Below are 20585 nucleotides of genomic sequence, written 5' to 3'. Positions count from 1 at the left end.
GTCATTTTGTCGTCAGTGCATCTAAATCTTAAGGAGCATGTTAGAGGCGTGTCTTGGGCAGGATTAGAACATGATAATCGGACATTTTACAATATGGCCAGGGCACAATTTGGTTGTTTTGGGCAGACCTGTTTTTTAAAAAATGAATAAGGGCCAATGTGGTGCCCCAACTGACCAGATGATGACTGGAAGGATAAAAATGTGGTCCTCACACACTCCCCCAGTGCATGAAAAACTACGTATTTGTCTCTATGACAACTGCAGGTGCTATGGCCAGTCCTTGTAGAGCTGCAAGCAGGTGACACGGACAAGAGGACAATGTTCAATGTGACACGGACAAGAGGACATAGACTGAAGCTGAGGGGGGACAGGTCCAGGACGAATATCAGGAAGTGGTGGACACCTGGAATGCTCTCCCAGAGGAAGTAATTGCAGAATCCACCGTTCTAGGATTTAAGGGTAAACTAGATGCACATCTCCTTAAGAGTGGCATAGAGTGATACGGGTAAGGGTAAATTAGATGCACATCTCCCTAAGAGTGGCATAGCGTGATACGGGAAGGGTAAATTAGATGCCCATCTCCCTTGAGAAGCATATAGTGATATGGGGACTAAAACTATGCCAGGGTACACCTGGCGGGGCCTCCACATGTGCGGATCACCGGACTTGATGGACCCAGGGTCTGATCCGGAGATGGCAATTCTTATGTTCTTATGAGGTCTCTGAAGCTGCCTGGTGGGCAGTGCAGTGCACTGCAGGGAAGGGGGACCCAGGCCCATAGGCCGCCCTAACTAGTACACTTGTGGAAAGTGTGAGTCCACCAAAACCCCACTGTTTTGGTGACACCTGCAGGCAGACAGGTGGGTACAGTGGCGTAGTGAGGGGGAAGCACCCCTCCCCCACCACGCGCACCCCTCTTCCCTTCCCCCACAGCTCATAGTTGTTCACCGGCACGAGTAACAGCGTCAACGTGCTCCTCGCAGCCCCGGTGGCTCTCCCTCAGACGTCACTTCCCACCCGCAACACCCGGATGCGATATCACTGTGAGAGCTGGCACAATCGCGAGGACCACGTTGAAGTTGTTGCTTAGGACAGTGGACAGCTAAGAGGTGTGGGGGAAGGGAAGGGAGCGTGGTGAGGGGGAGGTGTGGGATGAGGCGGAGGGGGCAGGGAGGAGGATGGGTGTTGGCGGCCCCACCAACATGGCGGCTGGGGCGGACCACCCCCTTACTGTGCCACTTGGTGGGTTCAGCAGGTTTTGAGGGGGTTAGGATAAAATATGTACCTGGCACCCTTAATGTGAAGTTCACAGCCGTGTCCCCTAGGGGGTACATAGATAAAAGTGCGCGGGCCAACTGAGTTCAGACAAATGCACGCAGGACGTCAGCGCACCAGATTTAAAGTTAAATTTAAAGTGCTCTGAGGGGTGGTATGGGTGGAAACATCCTCCCCCTCCCCGTTTACTTAGAAGTGTTGGCGCTGTCATTAGGGGGCTCGGGGGGAACCCCCCCATTACAGAGGAAAGTGTCATTTTTCCCACCCCCCAACGGCAGCGCCAACACTTTTAAGTAAATGGGGGGGATGTTTCCACCCATACCCCCCTCAGAGCACTTTAAATTTAACTTTTAATCCGGCGCACTGACATCCTGCGCGCATTTGTCTGAGCTCCTTTGCCCGCGCACGATTGTCTGCCACACGTTAGTCCCGTTACCCCCCTAGGGTGCCCCACTGCTCTGCTGGCATAGTTGAAAGTGGGCGTTCTTAGGGGCAGATGGTGGATATGTTTTTGAGTTGGGCGCCCTAGGGCACCTAACTTAGGTGCAGACATGTAGGCCAAGAAAATCCAAGGAGAAGTAGGGTGTGCCGAAACATGAGAGCGCCTACTGCCTGGCCGCCCTGAGGAGGCCCGCTCTTACTGTCGGAAGCTAAGCAGGGTTGGGCCTGGCTAGTACCTGGATGGGAGACCACCCGCTGTAGGCTGAGGGGCCCCACATTGGGGGAGACATGATCGAGACGTTCAAATATGTCACGGGTCGTATCGAGGTGGAAGAGGATCTCTTTTTGCTTCAAGGACCCACGGCAACAAGAGGGCCGTGGCCCTTTTCTGCCGTCATATTCTATGTTTCTAAAGTGGAACCGCACACTGCGCGGGGAAGGGTGGGTTCTCCACTCTGTGTGTTGCCATGAATCAGTGGCCGACTCAGTGGCCTAATCCGACCACTGGCAGAGTAAAGGGGGATGCCGGCGCCTCCACTGCCACGTGCACGCCTTCAATCCCCCCACCACCGTATATCTAGCTTCTGCTGCTCGCACTGTCCTCTGCGCTCCCCTCTGATTTTACTTCTGGGTCCTGCAACTAGGACGTGACGTCAGAGGGAGAGCTGACGTTGGCGCGGGCAGCAAGCTAGAGACGCTGCTCACTCCGGGGAAGCTTAAACAGGTACGGGGGAAGGGGAGTATATGTGGCGGGGAGGGGGGGAGGGGACAGAGAAGAGGGCAAGTGGGGGGGGTTGCCACCACTGGATCCATCCATCCAAATGTTAAAACGCTTAGCACCATCTAAATGCTAAACATGATTCTATAATATGCGCATCACTTTTATAGAATCTTGCTTAGTGCCACACTAGTCAGCACTGACTTTTTTTAGGGCACATATATGAGTAGAATCGAACCCTATAGGTTTACATATGCTACAGACAGGGCAAGATTAACCAAAAGGCCAAGTAGGCATGTGCCTAGGGCCCGAAATGGTCAGGGGGGCCTGACGTTGTTTTTTCCAAACGGCGATGGGCCCCTCCACCATCGATTGGTAACACGGGCCCCCCCCCCCGATTGGCAACACGGGCCCCCCCCCCCCCCCATCGACGGAAAGTAAGACAAGCAAGCAACGTGGGTAAGAAAGGCAACGGGAACTGTAATTATGCAAGCGGTGCTGCTTGCCCAAAGCTTCCCTCTGACGCAGCTTCCTGTTTCCCCTTGGGTGCATGGTGGAGTGGGGTGGGGCAGGGGGCCCAGTGTACTTGGGTGCCTAGGGGCCCTCGATGAATTAATCCTGCCCTGGCTAAATACAAGTTGTACAGCTTACAGGGTTTGGTCAATTATATGAAGCATATGGCTTCTGTAGATTCAGTGATTGCCACTAAACTGACTCATTAGTACTCTATATTTCAGCAAAAATACTGGAAACCCAACACACACCTCCAGAAATATTCCTGAGCTTGAATCACACCCTGCCCTCTTGCACCCCCACCCACTGTGCTATGATCGCTTCAGAGGAGGCAATGGACAGGGCGCTTCTCCCTTGCGCTTTGCGTGACTGCACCCCTCGCACAGCCCTAGGGATGGCCCTGCATGCCTCATATAAATCCTTAAATTGGGCTCATCAGTTCTGCTGAGTATCAATGTTATATGGGTGACAGAGCTTTATTGCCACCGCTGGTGGAGCACTCCAGAAGGGAGTCATTGACATTGCTTAAGTGTCGTGGAATGGCTAGATTCAAGGTCAAATGAGTATAGAAGCCAGGATCTGGTCTCTGGCCCAGGACTGCCATTAGAGTGGCCAAATTAGGTACAGTATATTGGGATGAGAGAATATAAAATCCCTAACTACTTGCAGATGAAGAGTCAGGGGGCCAGATGCCAGCCCCAGCCCCAGTTTGAAAGACTAGGGGGACACTCGATGAAGTTACAGGGAAATACTTTTAAAACCAATAGGAGGAAATTATTTTGTCACTCAGAAAATAGTTAAGCTCTGAAACGCATTGCTAGAGGTTGTGGTAAGAGCGGATAGCATAGCTGGTTTTAAGAAAGGTTTGGACAAGTTCCTGGAGGAAAAGCTCATAGTCTGTTATTGAGAAAGATATGGAGGAAGCCACTGCTTGTCCTGAATCGGTAGCATTGAATATTGCTACTCCTTGGGTTCTGGTCAGGCACTAGTGACCTGGATTGGCCACCGTGAGAATGGGCTACTGGGCTTGATGGACCACTGGTCTGACCCAATAAGGCTATTCTTATGTTCTTACGTGAGCCAAGTATAGGACAATCAAGCCTAGAAAAGGACACCGGAAAATTCAAGAACGGGATAAAGACTATCCTTTTCTCGGTCTACTTCAACTAAAATTGTGAGCCAACAGAGAGAGGAAGCAACAAAGAAGAAAATAATAGGGCCTCCCCTCCCCCATTAGGAACACGATAGGAGGTCAGGACATGACATGTACGCACATAGTAGATCTTTCCAGAAATGTTTAAGATATGATGAATATAGTAAACAGAACTAAAATAAATTAGGATGAGTGTAACTAGAATTATCTAGGATGAGAGTAAATAGGACAAATATTCTACATATTGCTAGAGCTATTTAGGATGCATGTAAATATAGATTACTTGGTTGTAATGGTTAACCTATTTAGGAGGGTGTAAATATAGCCTACTTACTTAGAATGGCTAAATGTAATCTTGTGCATAAATATACTGTATAATAGTGTAATAATGCAAATGCAAACATTATATCCTAGCCAAGCAGCTAGGAGGCCAACAACAATCACAGTGGAATCCACCTGAATCTGTATTTAAAAACCATTATAGATGTCTTTAAAAACTGCTCTGAATTGACTTCCTGATCATTAGTAGCGTTATAGAAGCTTCCAATAAAGATAAAGATCTTCGTCTTTTGCATTTTGGGGACATACACCATAGAAATCCTCCTGGCACTGTCCTCACATTCTACATTACTGGAGTTTCCGTTGAAGTCTTCTCTAGCCTATCCTAAACCGAACTATACAGGACACAGATCACACAAGTCTGCCCAGTACCGGCCTTAGTTTTACATAATCAGAGTCGCCATCTACTGTAAGCACAACTTAACACATCAAGCATGCAACCATTTAAGTTGTTATTTATATCATTAATTTTTTAATTAGAGATTCCCATGCTATTTTGAATTCTGTCACCATTTTTGTCTTCACTACCTCCCTTCGGAGGGCATTCCAGGCATCAACCACCCTCTCCATGAAAAAGCATTTCCTGACATTACTCCTCAGTCTACCACTCCACAACCTCAATTCATTTCCTTTAGTTTTACCATGTCCCCTTTTCTGGAAAAGATTTATTTCTATATTAATACCACTTCCTCCCCCAGTTGTGGAATCAGCTACCCATACAGATAAGGTCACTGGACTCCCTAATGATCTTCTGAAGATCAGTGGAAACTTTCCTCTTCTGCCGATCGAGCCACCAATGAACAGTCTCCTCAAATATCCCTCTTATGCTTTCCTCTTTATGACCAGCCAAGACTCTAGAATAAGATCTGCGTTTATCTAATTGTATCCCTTTCCTTGTCGTGATTGTCTGTCCTAAATCTGATTATGAATGTCAATCTGTAACCCGTTCTGAGCTCCTGGGAGAACAGGATATAAATCAAAATAAATAAATATTTGTATACTATCTCTACTGTCCCTCCTCTTTTGGTGCAAGCCTCATACCATTTTCATCACCTTCCTCTGGACCACTTCAAGTCTTTTTACAGCTTAGCTAGATACGGTCTCCAAAACTAGACACAATGCTCCAAGTGGGGCCTCACCAATGACTTCAACAGGGCCATGAACACCTCTTTTCTTCTCCTGGTTGTATTCAGCCTAGCACCCTTCTGTCTATGGCCATCGCTTTGCCACACTGTTTCATCATTCCTTATTTTACTAAGGGAATACATATGTATGGGGGTAAAAGTCCATATTGGCTTTTATACCTGCTCAAGGACATGTATAGTTTGTTTTTTTTTAAGGCCTCATTTTATCTCGGGCCCTACATGAGGAATTAAGAGAGTCATTCTTAATTCTATGTACATTTTGTCCACCTCTGAAATCATACCACATTCAAATTGTGGTCTTACTACTTAATTGATGGTCCTTACCTGTGGAAGCTGTGAATACCAACACATCCATGTGTAGGGTTACCATATTTAAAAAAAGAAAACCCTGGACACATGACCCCACCCCGTTCTGACCCCGCCCTACCCGGTTCTGCCTACAGCCCCGCCCAGTTCTGCCTCTAGCCCCGCCTCATTCTGCCCTCCAGTCCCACCCCCATAAAGCCACATCTGGAGGGCCTGGAGCATGCAAGGATGCGTGTGTCATCATCCACGCATGCTGAGGCCCTCCAGATGTGGCTGGAGCTTGTAGAGGCTTTCCAAAACCTGGACAAATGCCAGGCTTCGGAAAGTCCACCTGGAAGCCTGGACAATCCTCTAAAAAGAGATTTTCTCAGATGTCTGGTAACCCTATCCAAGTGGAAGTAGCTAGGTCTCTACCATTCATTATTTCAATATATGTATTTGCAAAAAGGCTGCTTTTGCTCCGTGTGCCAGCAAACATGTGCTTATCCACTTGTATTTTAGTAAAAGCTCTACCTCAACAGATTCTGTTCTAAAATACCACCGGAATTGAGCATGCCCCAAAATGGTCAGCCCTACATTCTATGTAAAATGTGGCTTCACATCTCTTTACTCTAAAAAGTGATTAAGGCCCTGTGCTGAGAACTTTGTTAAATCTTCTCTCTTGCTGACTCACTGTGCACTCTCAACCTATCTTATCACACTTTATCCCAGCTAAAATTGGTAGGCTGACTATTTGCCCTAGCTAAAGGGATTTGCTGAGTTGGGCCTCTTTTATCAATCTCAGTTTAAGCCGAGTTTCTCTTGGAAAAAAAATAATACTTTGAATCAAGAGTGGAAGGACAAAGGCCTATGACGGAAATATCTTTCAACCCGGTCCCAAAGACAAATACATTGCATTATGTTCTCACAGCTGTTTTATTACAGCAAATGCCCATAAATAAAGATTACTTCTGTGCCCCTAGAGGAACAATATGGCTGGAATAGTCACTTTTTGATTTTGTTACCAGCTACTTCAAAAATGCCCAGAAACATTAGAAATTGAAAAAGTGAGCATTTGAATGAAATAGGCACAAACAGCAGCACCAAAAGCAAAAGGAAAAATGTCAGTGTTTATTCCTGAGCCCTATTAGAAGTCTGACTTTTATTAATTAATCCTTTGCAGTATATAGATGCAATAGAATATGGGCTCCTGAGGACGTAGCAAAATGGGCGCCTCGTCGAGTTCAAAAGCGTCATTTTCTTCAAAGGTTCTCTTGTTTTGTTTTATATAACAAACTTATAACCCGCTTAAACCTAAGTGGTTTCCAAGATATTGAGGAGAGAGTTGGTGGAGAGGAAAACGGTGACGGAGTTCAAAAAAGTGTGGGATGAACACAGAGGATCTAGAATCAGAAAAGAATAGTAAATATTGAAGAACTAAGGACAGTAAGAACATAAGAATTGCCGCTGCTGGGTCAGACCAGTGGTCCATCATACCCAGCAGTCCGCTCACGCGTCGGCCCTCTGGTCAAAGACCAGCACCCTAACCGAGACTAGCCCTACCAGCGCACGTTCCTATTCAGCAAGAACTTGTCTAACTTCATCTTGAATCCCTGAAGGGTGTTTTCCCCTATAACAGTCTCCGGAAGAGCGTTCCAGTTTTCTACCACTCTCTGGGTGAAGAACTTCCTTACGTTTGTACGGAATCTATCCCCTTTCAACGTTAGAGAGTGTCCTCTCGTTCTCCCTACATTGGAGAGGGTGAACAACCTGTCCTTATCTACTAAGTCTATCCCCTTGAATGTTTCGATCATGTCTTGCACGGTCTGTGTCTGTATATGGCCGTTTGGTGAAGGATGAGCTGGGGAGGACTTCAATGGATGGGAGGGTGTAGATGGACTGGAGTGAGCTTTGTTGGAGACTTCAGTAGTTGGAGCCTAAGAACAGTACCAGGCAGAGCTTTGGATTCTTTCCCAGAAATAACTAAGGAGGAGAAGAAAAAAAAACAACAAATTTTTAGATTGAATCAGATTAGCTAGATGGACCATTCGTGTCTTTATCTGCCGTCATCTACTATGTTACTAGGTTACATTCATAATTTAACAAATAAAGGGGTCCTTTTATTAAGGCGTGCTAATTGATTTAGCACATGCTAAATGCTAAGGCATCCATTATATTCTATGGGCCGCCTTAGCACTAATCTTTAGCGTGCACTAAATCATTTAGCACGCCTTAATAAAAGGACCCCTGTACCAGTCTCTATGGGAGGCGGCCTTGGGGGAGGTGCGGTCTTTGTGATTGCTTCACTATTTTTCAAAATCACTCTGGTGGGGCGGGGGTGGGGAGGGGGGCTTGGCTGTGTGGGAGTGCATATGTGTGCGTGTGGGTGTGTGGTTTGAGTGTTGTGTCTTGGGGGATTTCCTTTTCCTATCTCCTTAAAATGGAAACTATTGAACGGTTCGTTTTTTCCTTGCTCTTTGCTTCTAATTTGTGCTTCTTTTGTTCATGTGGATAGCAATTGGAGGGGAGCGTGGGGCCTCAGCCTTCTTCTCGCTAGCCTGTGCGCTTTGTATTTGATAGTGCGAGGGGATATGATCGAAACTTTCAAAACACTGAAAGGAATCAACAAAATAGAGCAGGAAAAAAAATTATTTAAAATGTCCAATATGACATGGACTGAAGCTAAGAGGGAACAAGTCCAGGACAAATATCAGGAAGTTCTGCTTCACGCAACGAGTGGTGGACACCTGGAATGCTCTCCCAGAGGAGGTTATTGCGGAATCTACCGTTCTAGGATTTAAAAGCAAACTAGATGCACAACTCCTTACGAGAGGCATAGAGGGATATGGGTAACTAAAATTACGCCAGGTGTACACGTGGCTGGGCCTCCGCGTGTGCAGATTGTCGGACTTGATGGACCGAAGGTCTGATCCGGAGATGGCAGTTCTTATGTTTTACTACTTGGGATCTAGCTAGGTACTTGGGTCAATCAAGCCATTGTGACATCACTGCTGAGGCTGGCTCTTAGGCACTGGTGGAATGAAGCATTATGACATCACAATCTCAGCTCTAGAATGTTGCTACTCTGGGTTTCTGCCTGGTACTAGTGACCTGGATTGACTACTGTGAGAACAGGCTATTGAAAGAAATCGACAAAATAGAGCAGGAAAAAAATTATTTACAATGTCCAATGTGACACGGACAAGAGGACATGGACTGAAGCTAAGGGGGGACAAGTCCAGGACAAATATCAGGAAGTTTTGCTTCACGCAACCAGTGGTGGACACCTGGAATGCTCTCCCAGAGGAAGTTATTGCGGAATCCACCATTCTAGGATTTAAAAGCAAACTAGATGCACATCTCCTTACGAGAGGCATAGAGGCATATGGGTGACTAAAATTACGCCAGATGTACACCTGGCTGGGCCTCTGCATGTGCGGATCGCCAGACTTGATGGACCGAAGGTCTGATCCGGAGATGGCAGTTCTTATGTTTTACTACTTGGGATCTAGCTAGGTACTTGGGACAATCAAGCCATTGTGACATCACTGCTGAGGCTGGCTCTTAGGCACTGGTGGAATGAAGCATTATGACATCACAATCTCAGCTCTAGAATGTTGCTATTCTGGGTTTCTGCCTGGTACTAGTGACCTGGATTGACTACTGTGAGAACAGGCTATTGAAAGAAATCGACAAAATAGAGCAGGAAAAAAATTATTTACAATGTCCAATGTGACACGGACAAGAGGACATGGACTGAAGCTAAGGGGGGACAAGTCCAGGACAAATATCAGGAAGTTCTGCTTCACGCAATGAGTGGTGGACACCTGGAATGCTCTCCCAGAGGAAGTTATTGTGGAATCCACCATTCTAGGATTTAAAAGCAAACTAGATGCACATCTCCTTACGAGAGACATAGAGGGATATGGGTAACTAAAATTACGCCAGGTGCACACCCCTGGCTGGGCCTCTGCGTGTGCGGATCGCCGGACTTGATGGACCGAAGGTCTGATCCGGAGATAGCAGTTCTTATGTTCTTATGTCTCCATATACCTCCTGTGTCATGATTGCTTGTTCTTTATGTTCAATTTTTTCTGATTAATAAAAATTATTATAAAAAAAAAGCATAATATAATATTCACATGAACAAGTAAGTGGTCTTCATCTACTTCCTTCGCTTGATCACTGCTTCTTCCTCACTCATAAAAAGCCTCAACAAAAAGGGCAGTTTTTAAAAGCTTTTATAATCTTTGCACGTCATCAGTCTCAGTTGTCCTGCTAAATTATTCCACAACTGTATTCCTACTACAGAAATAGTCTTTTTTTCTAGCATTGGTATATTTCATTTGTAAAAGCCCATCCGTACACAATCGCATTGTCGTCTCCGATCTCAAAGACCAATGTGGATGATACAGTATCATATAACATGATAAATACCATGATGAAGAGCTTGGAAAATCAATGCCAATACTTGAAATACTACACATGGGGTAGATCTGTTGTAGATTCATCAAGGGGAGTAATTTTTGGAAAAGCTGTGGCTTGTGGGGTTTTTGGTACAAAGAAGCTTCTCTTATTTCAAAAGGCGTGTATAATAGGACATAAATGTATTATGCAATTTTGGTTATCAAAGAAGCACCTAGTTTTTGGCATTGAAGGAATCAGTTTCATCGTCTATTGTTGAGACTTGGGAAGTTAGTCGTTCGGCTATGAAAATTTGTATGTTTATGGAAATTTGGGATCCATATATTCAGAATCTTTCAACTAAGGCAAGAAGTTTAATTCTTAATGATTTACACTGAAGCTATGATTATTTATCTAAAATTCCAGTTCTTTACTTTTCCTATTCTTTATTTTTGTCAACTTTCATTGGGGTTTGGGGGGGTTTAGTAGGATTCTTTCAATAAAAAAGTTAAAAACTAAATTTTGGGGGAGGATAGGGGGGAGAGGTCAATAGGAAAAGGGAAGGGGGTAGGAATTAGGGAGAGGGTATTGAGAGATGTAATGGGTATTTTGGAAATATATTTTGAAGAAATGAAAGATATTTGATGGAAATTAATAGGATGAATTTTAATTTAATGACTATTTTATGGTATATTTACTGATTTCTTCAATAAAAAAATGTTATAAATTAAATACTACACACAATTTAATAGACAGCCAATGTAGGGTTACCCGACATCCGGATTTCCCTGGACATGTCCTGCTTTTCGAGGACATGTCCGTGGATCCGGACGGCTTTTCAAAACCCAGCACTTTGCCCGTAGTTTGAACAAGAGAACGGAACACCTTTTTTAAGACAAAAATTGATCTCAGAAACCTGCGTTAACCACCTCAACTTGTGATCAACATAGACAGGTTGCAAATTCCTATCATAGATCGTTAAAAATAAACCCAAAAACCCCTCCAGTAAATTTAACAGGCCATTCAAAAAACTCAGCGCATATTAATATTTACGTAACGAATCATCATTAGACAAATTTAAACGTGATTTAAAGAGTTTCCTTTATAAAGATGCATTTAATATATAGACAGAACAATCTAATAAACATAACATCTAGTCCCCAAAGAATTAAACGAATAGGACGTCAATTTGAAATTATAAGCGTTTTTCTAATCTTATTTTTCTTTTCCTTTAAAAAGGCCATTAATATTTAAACTGATTAACCAATCCAAACATTATCTTCATATTCTGAAAGATTTCAAAAATAATTAAAGTATTTTTAATCAATTTTTATTATATTCTTTCTCAGGTGACCCCTTCCTTGTGTGCAAACCTTAAATGTTTCTTTTTTTTCTATAAATTGTAATTCTACCCATTACCCAATTGTTCCAGTTTGTATTAATTTGTAATAGCACTTTCAAATATTTGTGAATCTCACTAAAATCCTGGAAATTAGGCTATCATACAAGTCTGTAAGTACTATCATATATAGTATAGAAACGAACCGGAAATCTCAAGCGCTCACAATCAGAAGCCTGAAAGTATTGTCAAGGCTGGTGACTTATTTGGTGAGCTATCATCGGCCCAGTTATGTTCTCTATACTTTTGAATGTAAATATTAATTTATTATTTTAAATATTTTTTTTCATTATAATTTCAATTAGTTTAAATGTTTTTTCATTTTAATTTCCTTTCTTTAAAACGACTGATAAAGTAGTCTAGTGTTCTAAATGTCTGTTACCCTCTCATATGTTATTTAGGGTTACTTAGCTTTCATTTTCTTAAGCTGGAAGTATTCTATTTCTTGAAAACGATCGAGTCACTGTGTAGAGCAGTCCCTGTTTTATCTCCAGCCTGTTTACCGTCGCGGCACCGGTGGTGTTATCAGTGCTATTTTTGGCGTTTGCCCTGATGAAGCTCTTGTTCAATTAATAAGAGCGAAACGGAGATCTTCCGTCGAGAAGAAATTGAAATAAAGTATTGAGGAGAAAAACTGAAATAGAATACTTCCAGCTTCAAAAGTATAGAGAACATAACTGGGCCGATGATATCTCACCAAATAAGTCACCAGCCTTGACAATACTTTCAGGCTTCTGATTGTGAGCGCTTCACCTTTGTTCTTTTAATTTTTTTATTTGAATTCTTGGAATTGTATTGCCTGATGGCTCCTTCATTTCATTCTTTCTTCCTATAATTCATCTTTAAAGGTTATTTAGCATAGATTATGTTCCTATCTAGGATAGTTAGGAATATAGAATATTGCTACTCTTTAGGTTTTGGCCATGTACTAGGGACCTGGATTGGCCACCATGAGAATGGACTGCTGGGTTTGATGAAGCATTGGTCTGATCCAGTAAGGCTATTATGTTCTTATGTTCTTATCTATTGAATACCTTTTCTTAAATGTTAGTAATTCCTTCTTTACTGTATTCTTTCTCTTACCGCCTAGAACCGAAAGGCATTGTGCGGTATAGAAATAAATAATTATGTTTTTATGTTATGTAACAGCTTCAAAATAGCCCTGGAAAGTGGCAACGGCTTTCAGCATGCAAGACAGGAAATGGCGTTGAAAGCCGTTGCCACTTTTTCAGGGCCATTTTGAAGCTATTAATGATGACTCCTGAAGAAACAGTGGAAAAATTGTTTGAATATTAATAAGCACTGTATTTTATTTTATTTTTTTTAATCACCTGGAAAATTTACTGGAGAGGGGTTTTTTTTTACGATCTATGACAGAAATTTGCAACCTGTTCATAAGTTGATCACAAGTGAGGTGGTCAATGCAGGTTTCTGAGATTGTTCTTCCTCTTCAAAATAAAAAAAAAAAGGTGTTCAAACTATTTTTGAAGCCTTATTTTGGATAGTATACTTTACACAGGAGGTTTCTTGTTCATTTTCTGCAAGAAATGTTACCATTCTACTTGGTCTATGTGTGGGAACAACAGTAGCTGAGTGACTAACAGCAACACGAGGAAGGAGTGAGTCTTCCATGTCTAGTTTTCACTTGGAGCTGCAGGATTCCTACCTTCTCTCCACCTCTCTTGCAACTCCCCTCCCTAGTTTCTTACCTGGCGGTGTAGAAGTTTGTGTAGAATTCTCCTGGTTGCTAATGTTCTGGGGTCCCACGGGTTTCACCCCCAGGAGCAGGTACATAATGAGCACCAGGCTGCCAAATGGTGAATCCCCATGTCGGGGCATTTCCACACACTTTTACTGCCCTCCAAGATCCCCGCTGGCTTTTTTTTCCTCACTGGGCGGGAGGGACAACTGAAAGCAGCCAGTTGCCTAGTCTGCAGGCAGGCTGGGTACCCATGGTATCCAAGGCAACAATTTATTTCACATTTGGAACATGGCAGGATGAAGGTTGATGTCACAATATTGTCCTGAGCTTATTGGCTTAATCCTTGGAGGGCATTGTCCTGAGAAAAGGTAGGATGTATTACTGTTAGCCACAGTTGGGAGGAGAAATGGGGAGAGGTTCATAGTTTCGTGAAGGCTTAGACCAGATACAGTCATGAAAATAAAAGTGTTTAGAGCCCTGAGCTGAGAATTCTGGGAAATTAAAATCCGCTCTGTTGCTGACTCATTGTGCAACCTTCACCTTATTTTATTTTATCCAGTCGAAATTGGTAGGGTGACCACATTGTTCTAACCACAGGGAATGGGTGAGTCAGGCCTATTTTTATCATCTTTAGTGTAAGCTGAGTTTTTATGAATAAAATACTTTGAACCATGAGTTAAAAGCAAGAGCACGGCCTATAGTCGCATAGGTACACTTGGAACTTAGTCCTTAATGATATTATATAAGATGTGTGTATGTGCGCGTATTTGTATGTGTATAATCACATAGATCAGAGCTTCAGAAGGAGCTTTAAAATCATTCTGAATGTGACGATTCACACGTCCGCGACCCACCCCCTAACCAAGTCCACTTTTAGGTAAATGCTTTAGGCAGGTGCTTTGGACAAGGCATGGTTAGGGGCAAATCATGGCAGTGTTTTGGGGAAAAGTCTGCCTATACTAAAATGCCTACATGGGTGTGCCTAGGTGTAGGTCCCTAACTTATTTGGTGAATAGGCTTAATCTGCGCTGATAATTGGCAATTAACAACTCATAATTCACATTAATTGGACTTAATTGCAAGTTAGGTGCACGTGGTCCAATTAATGTGAATTATGAGTTGTTGATTCCCAATTATCAGCGCAGATTAAACCTATTCATCAATTAAGTTAAGGACCTACACCTAGGCACCACCAGTGTAGGTACCTAACTTTAGGCGGACTTTATAGAATTTGGGGAAGAGGCGTTAGGCCGCCTAAATCGCCTACATAGGTGCAATTCACATGAAGATTGCCGGCAGAAATGTAGGCCCAGAAAACCCTGGCCGCCATTTCTGGTGCCTATCATTCACAGCAGTGTGATTCCAAAACTGGCGCCAACCCGTGATTGGCACGCTATCGGCGGTCACTTTTAAGGCAGCTGCCGATAAAGGCGCCAGTTCGAGAATAGGGGCCTTAGGGCCACACTAAGAGATGGTGAGTATCGGAGTCCCAACGGAACAGGGCAGAAAACAATCCCCCGAGAAAAAATTTTCAGCCATTCTCAGGGGACGGAGATAAATAAGAGGACATTTCTGGGCTGTTTGGCGTCTTATCAGATCACCGATAGCCAGGCCATCAGGGCAGAGTCAACATCACAGTCTTGACAGACTTGGACAGAGATAACAAGCACCGAAATGAAATCTGCAGCCATTCTCAGGTGACGGGCTTTTAGGTGCAAAGATAAATGCCAGATGACTCAGCAATGTCTAGCATTTTATCAGGCTGCCAACTGAGATGTCATTAGGGCAGAGTCTTCATCAGAGTCAGGACAGAGACACAAGCAGTTGTCCTCCAAAGATGGTTTGTGGTTTATCTGGTTATAGCCCCCCTTTTAACAAGGTGGGTTACAATACCACATCTTCTATCTTAAATAATAAAATGCTAGCCAGCGCATGCGCAGTAGCGAAACGTGTTCCCTGATCCCTTTTCTGTCGGGATGTGGCCGCATGACTGCGCATGGGCTAGATGGCGCGTTGAGGAGTCATAATGCAGACCCGGAAGAGCGAAGGAAGCCTCACACTGAGCAACTGTATTTACACTGTGCAACGAGCCTCTGCAACGGTCCCGGGTTACTCTCAGCCCACCCTTCTCGCGGTCTGGCCGGCTACCTTAGTCCTTTGCCGCCGACGCCACCCCCTTCCCTTCCCGCGGTCGACAAACCTCTTGCCTCCAGCAGCCGCCGCAGCACTGTAAACACACTGCTTCGCGGCCTCTACTGCCTTCATTTGCTCTTCCGTTTCTCTGATGACGTCATCAGGGACACGGAAGAGCAAATTGGGGCAGTAGAGGCCGCGAAGCAGCGTGTTTACAGTGCTGCGGCGGCTGCTGGAGGCAAGAGGTTTGTCGACCGCGGGAAGGGAAGGGGGTGGCGGCGGCGGCGGCAAGGGACTAGGGGAACTGGCCAGACCGCGAGAAGAAAAAAATCGCGTGAGCTACGAAGAGACAGGGAGGAACTGGGAAGAAGGAAGAGGAAGAGGGAAAGGGGCCTGCTTTGGGGTAAGGGTGTGCTTGGAGGCACACAGCTTTGCTTGGGGGGGAGACAGAAGGGGGACCACAGAGAGACAGGGAGGAACTGGAGCAGGAGAGGGAAAGGGGCCTGCTTTGGGGGAGGGGTGTGCTTGGAGGCAGACAGCTTTGCTTGGGGGGGGAGACAGAAGGGGGGCCACGGAGACACAGTCAGGGAGGAACTGGAGGGCCAGAGGGAAAGGGGTCTGCTTTGGGGGAGGGGTGTGCTGGGAGGTAGATAGCTTTGATTGGGGGGGGAGACAAAATGGGGGGCCACGGAGAGACAGTCAGGGAGGAATTGGAGGGGTAGAGGGAAAGGGGTCTGCTTTGGGGGGGAGGGGTGTGCTGGGAGGCAGACAGCTTTGCTTGGGAGGGGAGACAGAAGGGGGACCACGGAGACACTGTCAGGGAGGAATTGGAGGGGTAGAGGGAAAGGGGGCTGCTTCGGGGGGAGGGGTGTTCTGGGAGGCAGATCATTTTGCTTAGGGGAGAAGACAGAAGGGGGGCTACGGAGAGACAGTTAGGGAGGAACTGGAGGGGGAGAGGGAAAGGGGGCTGCTTTCTAGCACCCGTTAATGGCGTTAAAGACTAGTATATATATAAAATTGGATGTATCTGTGTATGTGTGTGTACTGTATGATCCAGCATAACTTTGAAATGTATGGACAGATTTCAACCAAACTTGGTAAACATATGACTTACTATCTGGAGGAAAATACTGTGGGGGTGGGAAGGGGATGACATGTAAAAATAATCAAAAACAAGATATTAGTGTCTAACCCATAGTTTTCGGGCTCGTTGAAATGAATACTGACACTCCAGAGGTCCAAGTTCAGCCACATACAGAGGGCCATTCTTGCTGCTAAAAATGAAGATGTCCACGAAATAAACAATCAAATACTTCCCGTTTTGCCAGGCGTAATCACTGAATACAAGTCTAGCGATACCGGAAGATTGGGATAAATAAATATCCAGGCAACGCCGGGTGATCCAGCTAGTTCACAATAAAATATTACAAACCAGCCATAAAACAGACATATAAATTTCATCTCAAAATATTCTAATCACTTCAAATATCTTACAAAAACTTTTTTCTTTTAAATATCTGAATACATTATATAAATATTAGTGAATGTGAAAAGCTCAGACCCAACAACCAAACTCAAGTGAATAAACACGGAGCCAGTTGTTAATGAGACCATCACAGTTCATCACTGTCAGGACAGGATTAATTCTTTGAGGGCCCCTAGGCACACAAGTACACTGGGCCCCCTAGCCCCGCCCCACCCCACCCACGGACCTCCCACCCCCCATCGACAGAAAGTATGACAAGCAAGCAACGCGGGTAAGAAAGGCAACAGGAACTGTCATTTTGCAAGCGGTGCTGCTTGCCCAGAATTTCCCTCTGACGCGTCCAGGCAGAAACAGGAAGCTGCGTCAGAGGGAAGCTTTGGGCAAGCAGCACCGCTTGCAAAATGACAGTTCCTGTTGTCTTTCTTACCCGCGTTGTTTGCTTGTCTTACTTTCCGTCAATGGGGGGGGGGGGGGCGCGTTGCCGATCGATGCTGGAGGGGCCCATCGCTGTTTGGAAAAAAAACAATGTTGATGCCCTCCTTCATCAGGCCCTAGGCACGTGTCCACTGGGCCTATTGATTAATCCTGCCCTGATCACTGTCTCATTCTCCTAGTGGGCACATCACTCTCCATCAAGCCCACTAGGAAAGATAGGGAAAAAACTGATTTAAAAGTTGCTGTACATCTACATGCAAGAGCTGTGCCTAACGATCAGCTTTAGTTCCTTCCCCTTTCACCGGCATATTCAGCACAAATAGTGTGCATATAATTTGCATGCTATTTGTTCTGAGCATTGCCAGAAAAATGAAACTTGCTCCCAACCCAGTGTTTTCCACCAGGATGCTGGAGCTCTGTGCATCTGGCGTTGAGTCTTTAAGTGGGCAATTCTATAAATGAGCGCCTCCATAGGGGGTGGCCTAAGGGATCTGGCCAATCAGAATATTAGGCCACTCCCAGCACATCCCAGAATGTACTGGGAAAGAGGCCTAAGATTCCAGTTGTCCCATGTGCCAAAGGCCCCTCCTATGGGAGGGGCCTTAAGTACCTGACCTCTCTTTCAAAAGCTAAAAAAACAGCCTGTACTTATCTGAAGTGGTGGAGTTGCTGGAATCCGTCCCACAACTGCTCCGGTCTGATGAACTAAAGAAAGCAAAAAATGCTGCTGTCTCAAACTTCCCTCGACCCCCCCCCCCCAACTCATCTTTTCCTTTGCTGTCAGTTAGTGCGGGTGGAAGTCCCGCAAACAGTGTCCCCTCCTGAAGAAGCTCCAATTCGTGAAATTAGAGTTTATTCACTTGAGATTGATTCTTGGATCTGAGCTTTTCATATTCACTAATCACTAATAATAATACCCTAAGCGCGCATGTGCACTCCTGCCTGTGTGTTCCGTGATCTGTAGGTCCGTGGCCCCGCATGCGCAGTAGAAGGACTCAGCGGTGGTTTCTTCTGCGCTTGCGAGGCACTTTAAGCAGGGATGCACGGATGCGACTCCCCCCTCCCGACCTCACTCTGTCTAACTAGACAACGGCCCCACACTCGTGGCCCCCAGGTAATGTTCTGCGGCCCGCAGTCTGGTCGTTTCCCTTACACTCCCTGGCCAAAGTTATTTTTAAGTTTAAAGCCACCGCCGCGGCTCCTCTCCTGAGCCGCACCTGTGTCGGAGAAGGCTTCCAACGCAGGCGGGGATCGTGAGAGGAGCCGCTGCGGTAGCTTTAAACTTAAAAATAACTCCAGCAAGGGACTAAGGGAGCCAGCCATAAACAACCAGCTGCTGGGTAGGGAAGGGATGGGGGAGGGGGAATGCTGCTGCTTCTGCTGCACAGGGACGTGGAGGGGGAGGTAAATACTGCTGCTGCTGCTGCTGCTACACAGAGAAGTGGAGGGGGAAGGAAATACTGCTGCTGCACAGGGAAGTAAAGTGGGGGGGAGGGAAATGCTGCTGCACAGGGAAATGGAGGGGGAGGGAATGCTGCTGCGGCTGCTGAACATGGAAGTGGGGGGAGGGAAATGCTGCTGCTACATAGGGGACAGGGAGACAGATAGAAAGAAAGACAGACAGACAGTGGGAGGGAGGGAGAAAGAAAGAAAGATAGTGGGAGGGAGACAGAAAGAAAGCACATAAGCATTGCCTCTGCCGAGTCAGACCATAGGTCCATCATGCCCAGCAGTCCGCTCCTGCGGCGGCCCCCCAGGTCAATGACCTGTAGTGATCTATTACTCTATTACTTTACAGCCTTTTGTACCATATAGTAACCCTCTAATTGTACCCCTGGATCCCCTTTTCCTTCAGGAACTCATCCAATCACCTTTTGAACCCCAAAGTCGTACTCTGCTCTACCACCTCCTCTGGAAGCGCATTCCAGGTGTCCACCACCCTCTGTGTGAAGAAGAACTTACTAGCATTTGTTCTGAACTATCTCCCTTCAATTTTTTTGAATGCCCTCTAGTTTTTGTTGCCCCCGCCAGTCTGAAGAATCTGTCTCTCTCTACCTTCACTATACCCTTCATGATCTTATAAGTTTCTATCATATCCCCTCTAAGTCTCCGCTTTTCCAGGGAGAAGAGCCCCAGCTTCTCCAGCCTCTCAGCATATGAGAGGTTTTCCATGCCCTTTATCATTTTTGTCGCTCTCCTCTGGACCCTCTCGAGAATCGCCAGATCCTTCTTAAGGTATGGCGACCAGTACTGAACGCAGTACTCCAGATGCGGTCGCACCATCGCCCTATACAGCGGGAGGATAACTTCCTTGGTTCTGGTAGTGATACCTTTTTTGATAATGCCCAACATTCTTTTCGCCTTTTTTGAGGCTGCTGCGCACTGTGCCGCCGGTTTCATTGTTCTATCCACCAAAACCTCCAAGTCCTTTTCTAGGTTGCCTTCCCCCAGTAGCATCCCCCCCATCGTGTAGTTGTACATCGGGCTCTCTTTCCCTATGTGCATAACTTTACATTTCTCTACATTGAAGTTCATCTGCCATTTATTTGCCCACTCATTCAGTTTGTTCAGGTCCCTTTGAAGTTCTTTACATTCCTCTACAGATCTAACCTTACCGGAGAGTTTTGTGTCATCCGCAAATTTTATAACTTCACACTTTGTCCCTGTTTCCAGGTCATTAATAAATATATTGAATAGCAGTGGTCCCAGCACTGACCCTTGTGGGACCCCACTCGTGACCCCTTTCCAGTCAGAATAGTGTCCCTTTACTCCTACCCTCTGTTTCCTGTTCGCCAGCCATGTTCTGATCCATCTGTGTATGTCCCCTACCACCTCGTGGTTCCACAGTTTCCTTAGTAGGCGCTCGTGAGGTACCTTGTCAAAGGCTTTCAGGAAATCCAGGTATACTATGTCTATGGGGTCACCTTTGTCCAAATGTTCGCTTATCCCCTCGAAGAAGTGCAGCAGGTTCGTTTGGTAAGATCTTCCAGTACAGAAACCATGCTGGCTTGTTCTTATCAGCTTATTTCTTTCTATGTGCTCATTGATACTGTCCTTGATTAGTGATTCGGCCATCTTCCCCGGAACTGAGGTTAAGCTGACCAGTCTATAATTCCCCGGGTCGTCTCTGGATCCCTTCTTGAAGATAGGTGTAACA

General features: G+C 45.4%; 1 protein-coding gene across 1 annotated transcript in view; it reads right to left on the bottom strand.

Moving 5' to 3' along the window:
- Positions 1–13511, bottom strand: part of SPACA1 (sperm acrosome associated 1) — a 157241-nt gene extending 143730 nt beyond the window's left edge. Inside the window, exon 1 of the mRNA XM_033936363.1 lies at positions 13382–13511. Within this exon, the coding sequence (XP_033792254.1) occupies positions 13382–13511 (130 nt within the window). The remainder of the gene's footprint in view (positions 1–13381) is intronic.
- Between the last annotated feature and the right edge of the window lie 7074 nt (positions 13512–20585).

The sequence above is a fragment of the Geotrypetes seraphini genome, chromosome 3, assembly GCF_902459505.1.
Source record: "Geotrypetes seraphini chromosome 3, aGeoSer1.1, whole genome shotgun sequence".
Lineage (NCBI taxonomy): Eukaryota > Metazoa > Chordata > Amphibia > Gymnophiona > Dermophiidae > Geotrypetes > Geotrypetes seraphini.
This window is presented reverse-complemented; position numbering and strand designations above follow the sequence as displayed.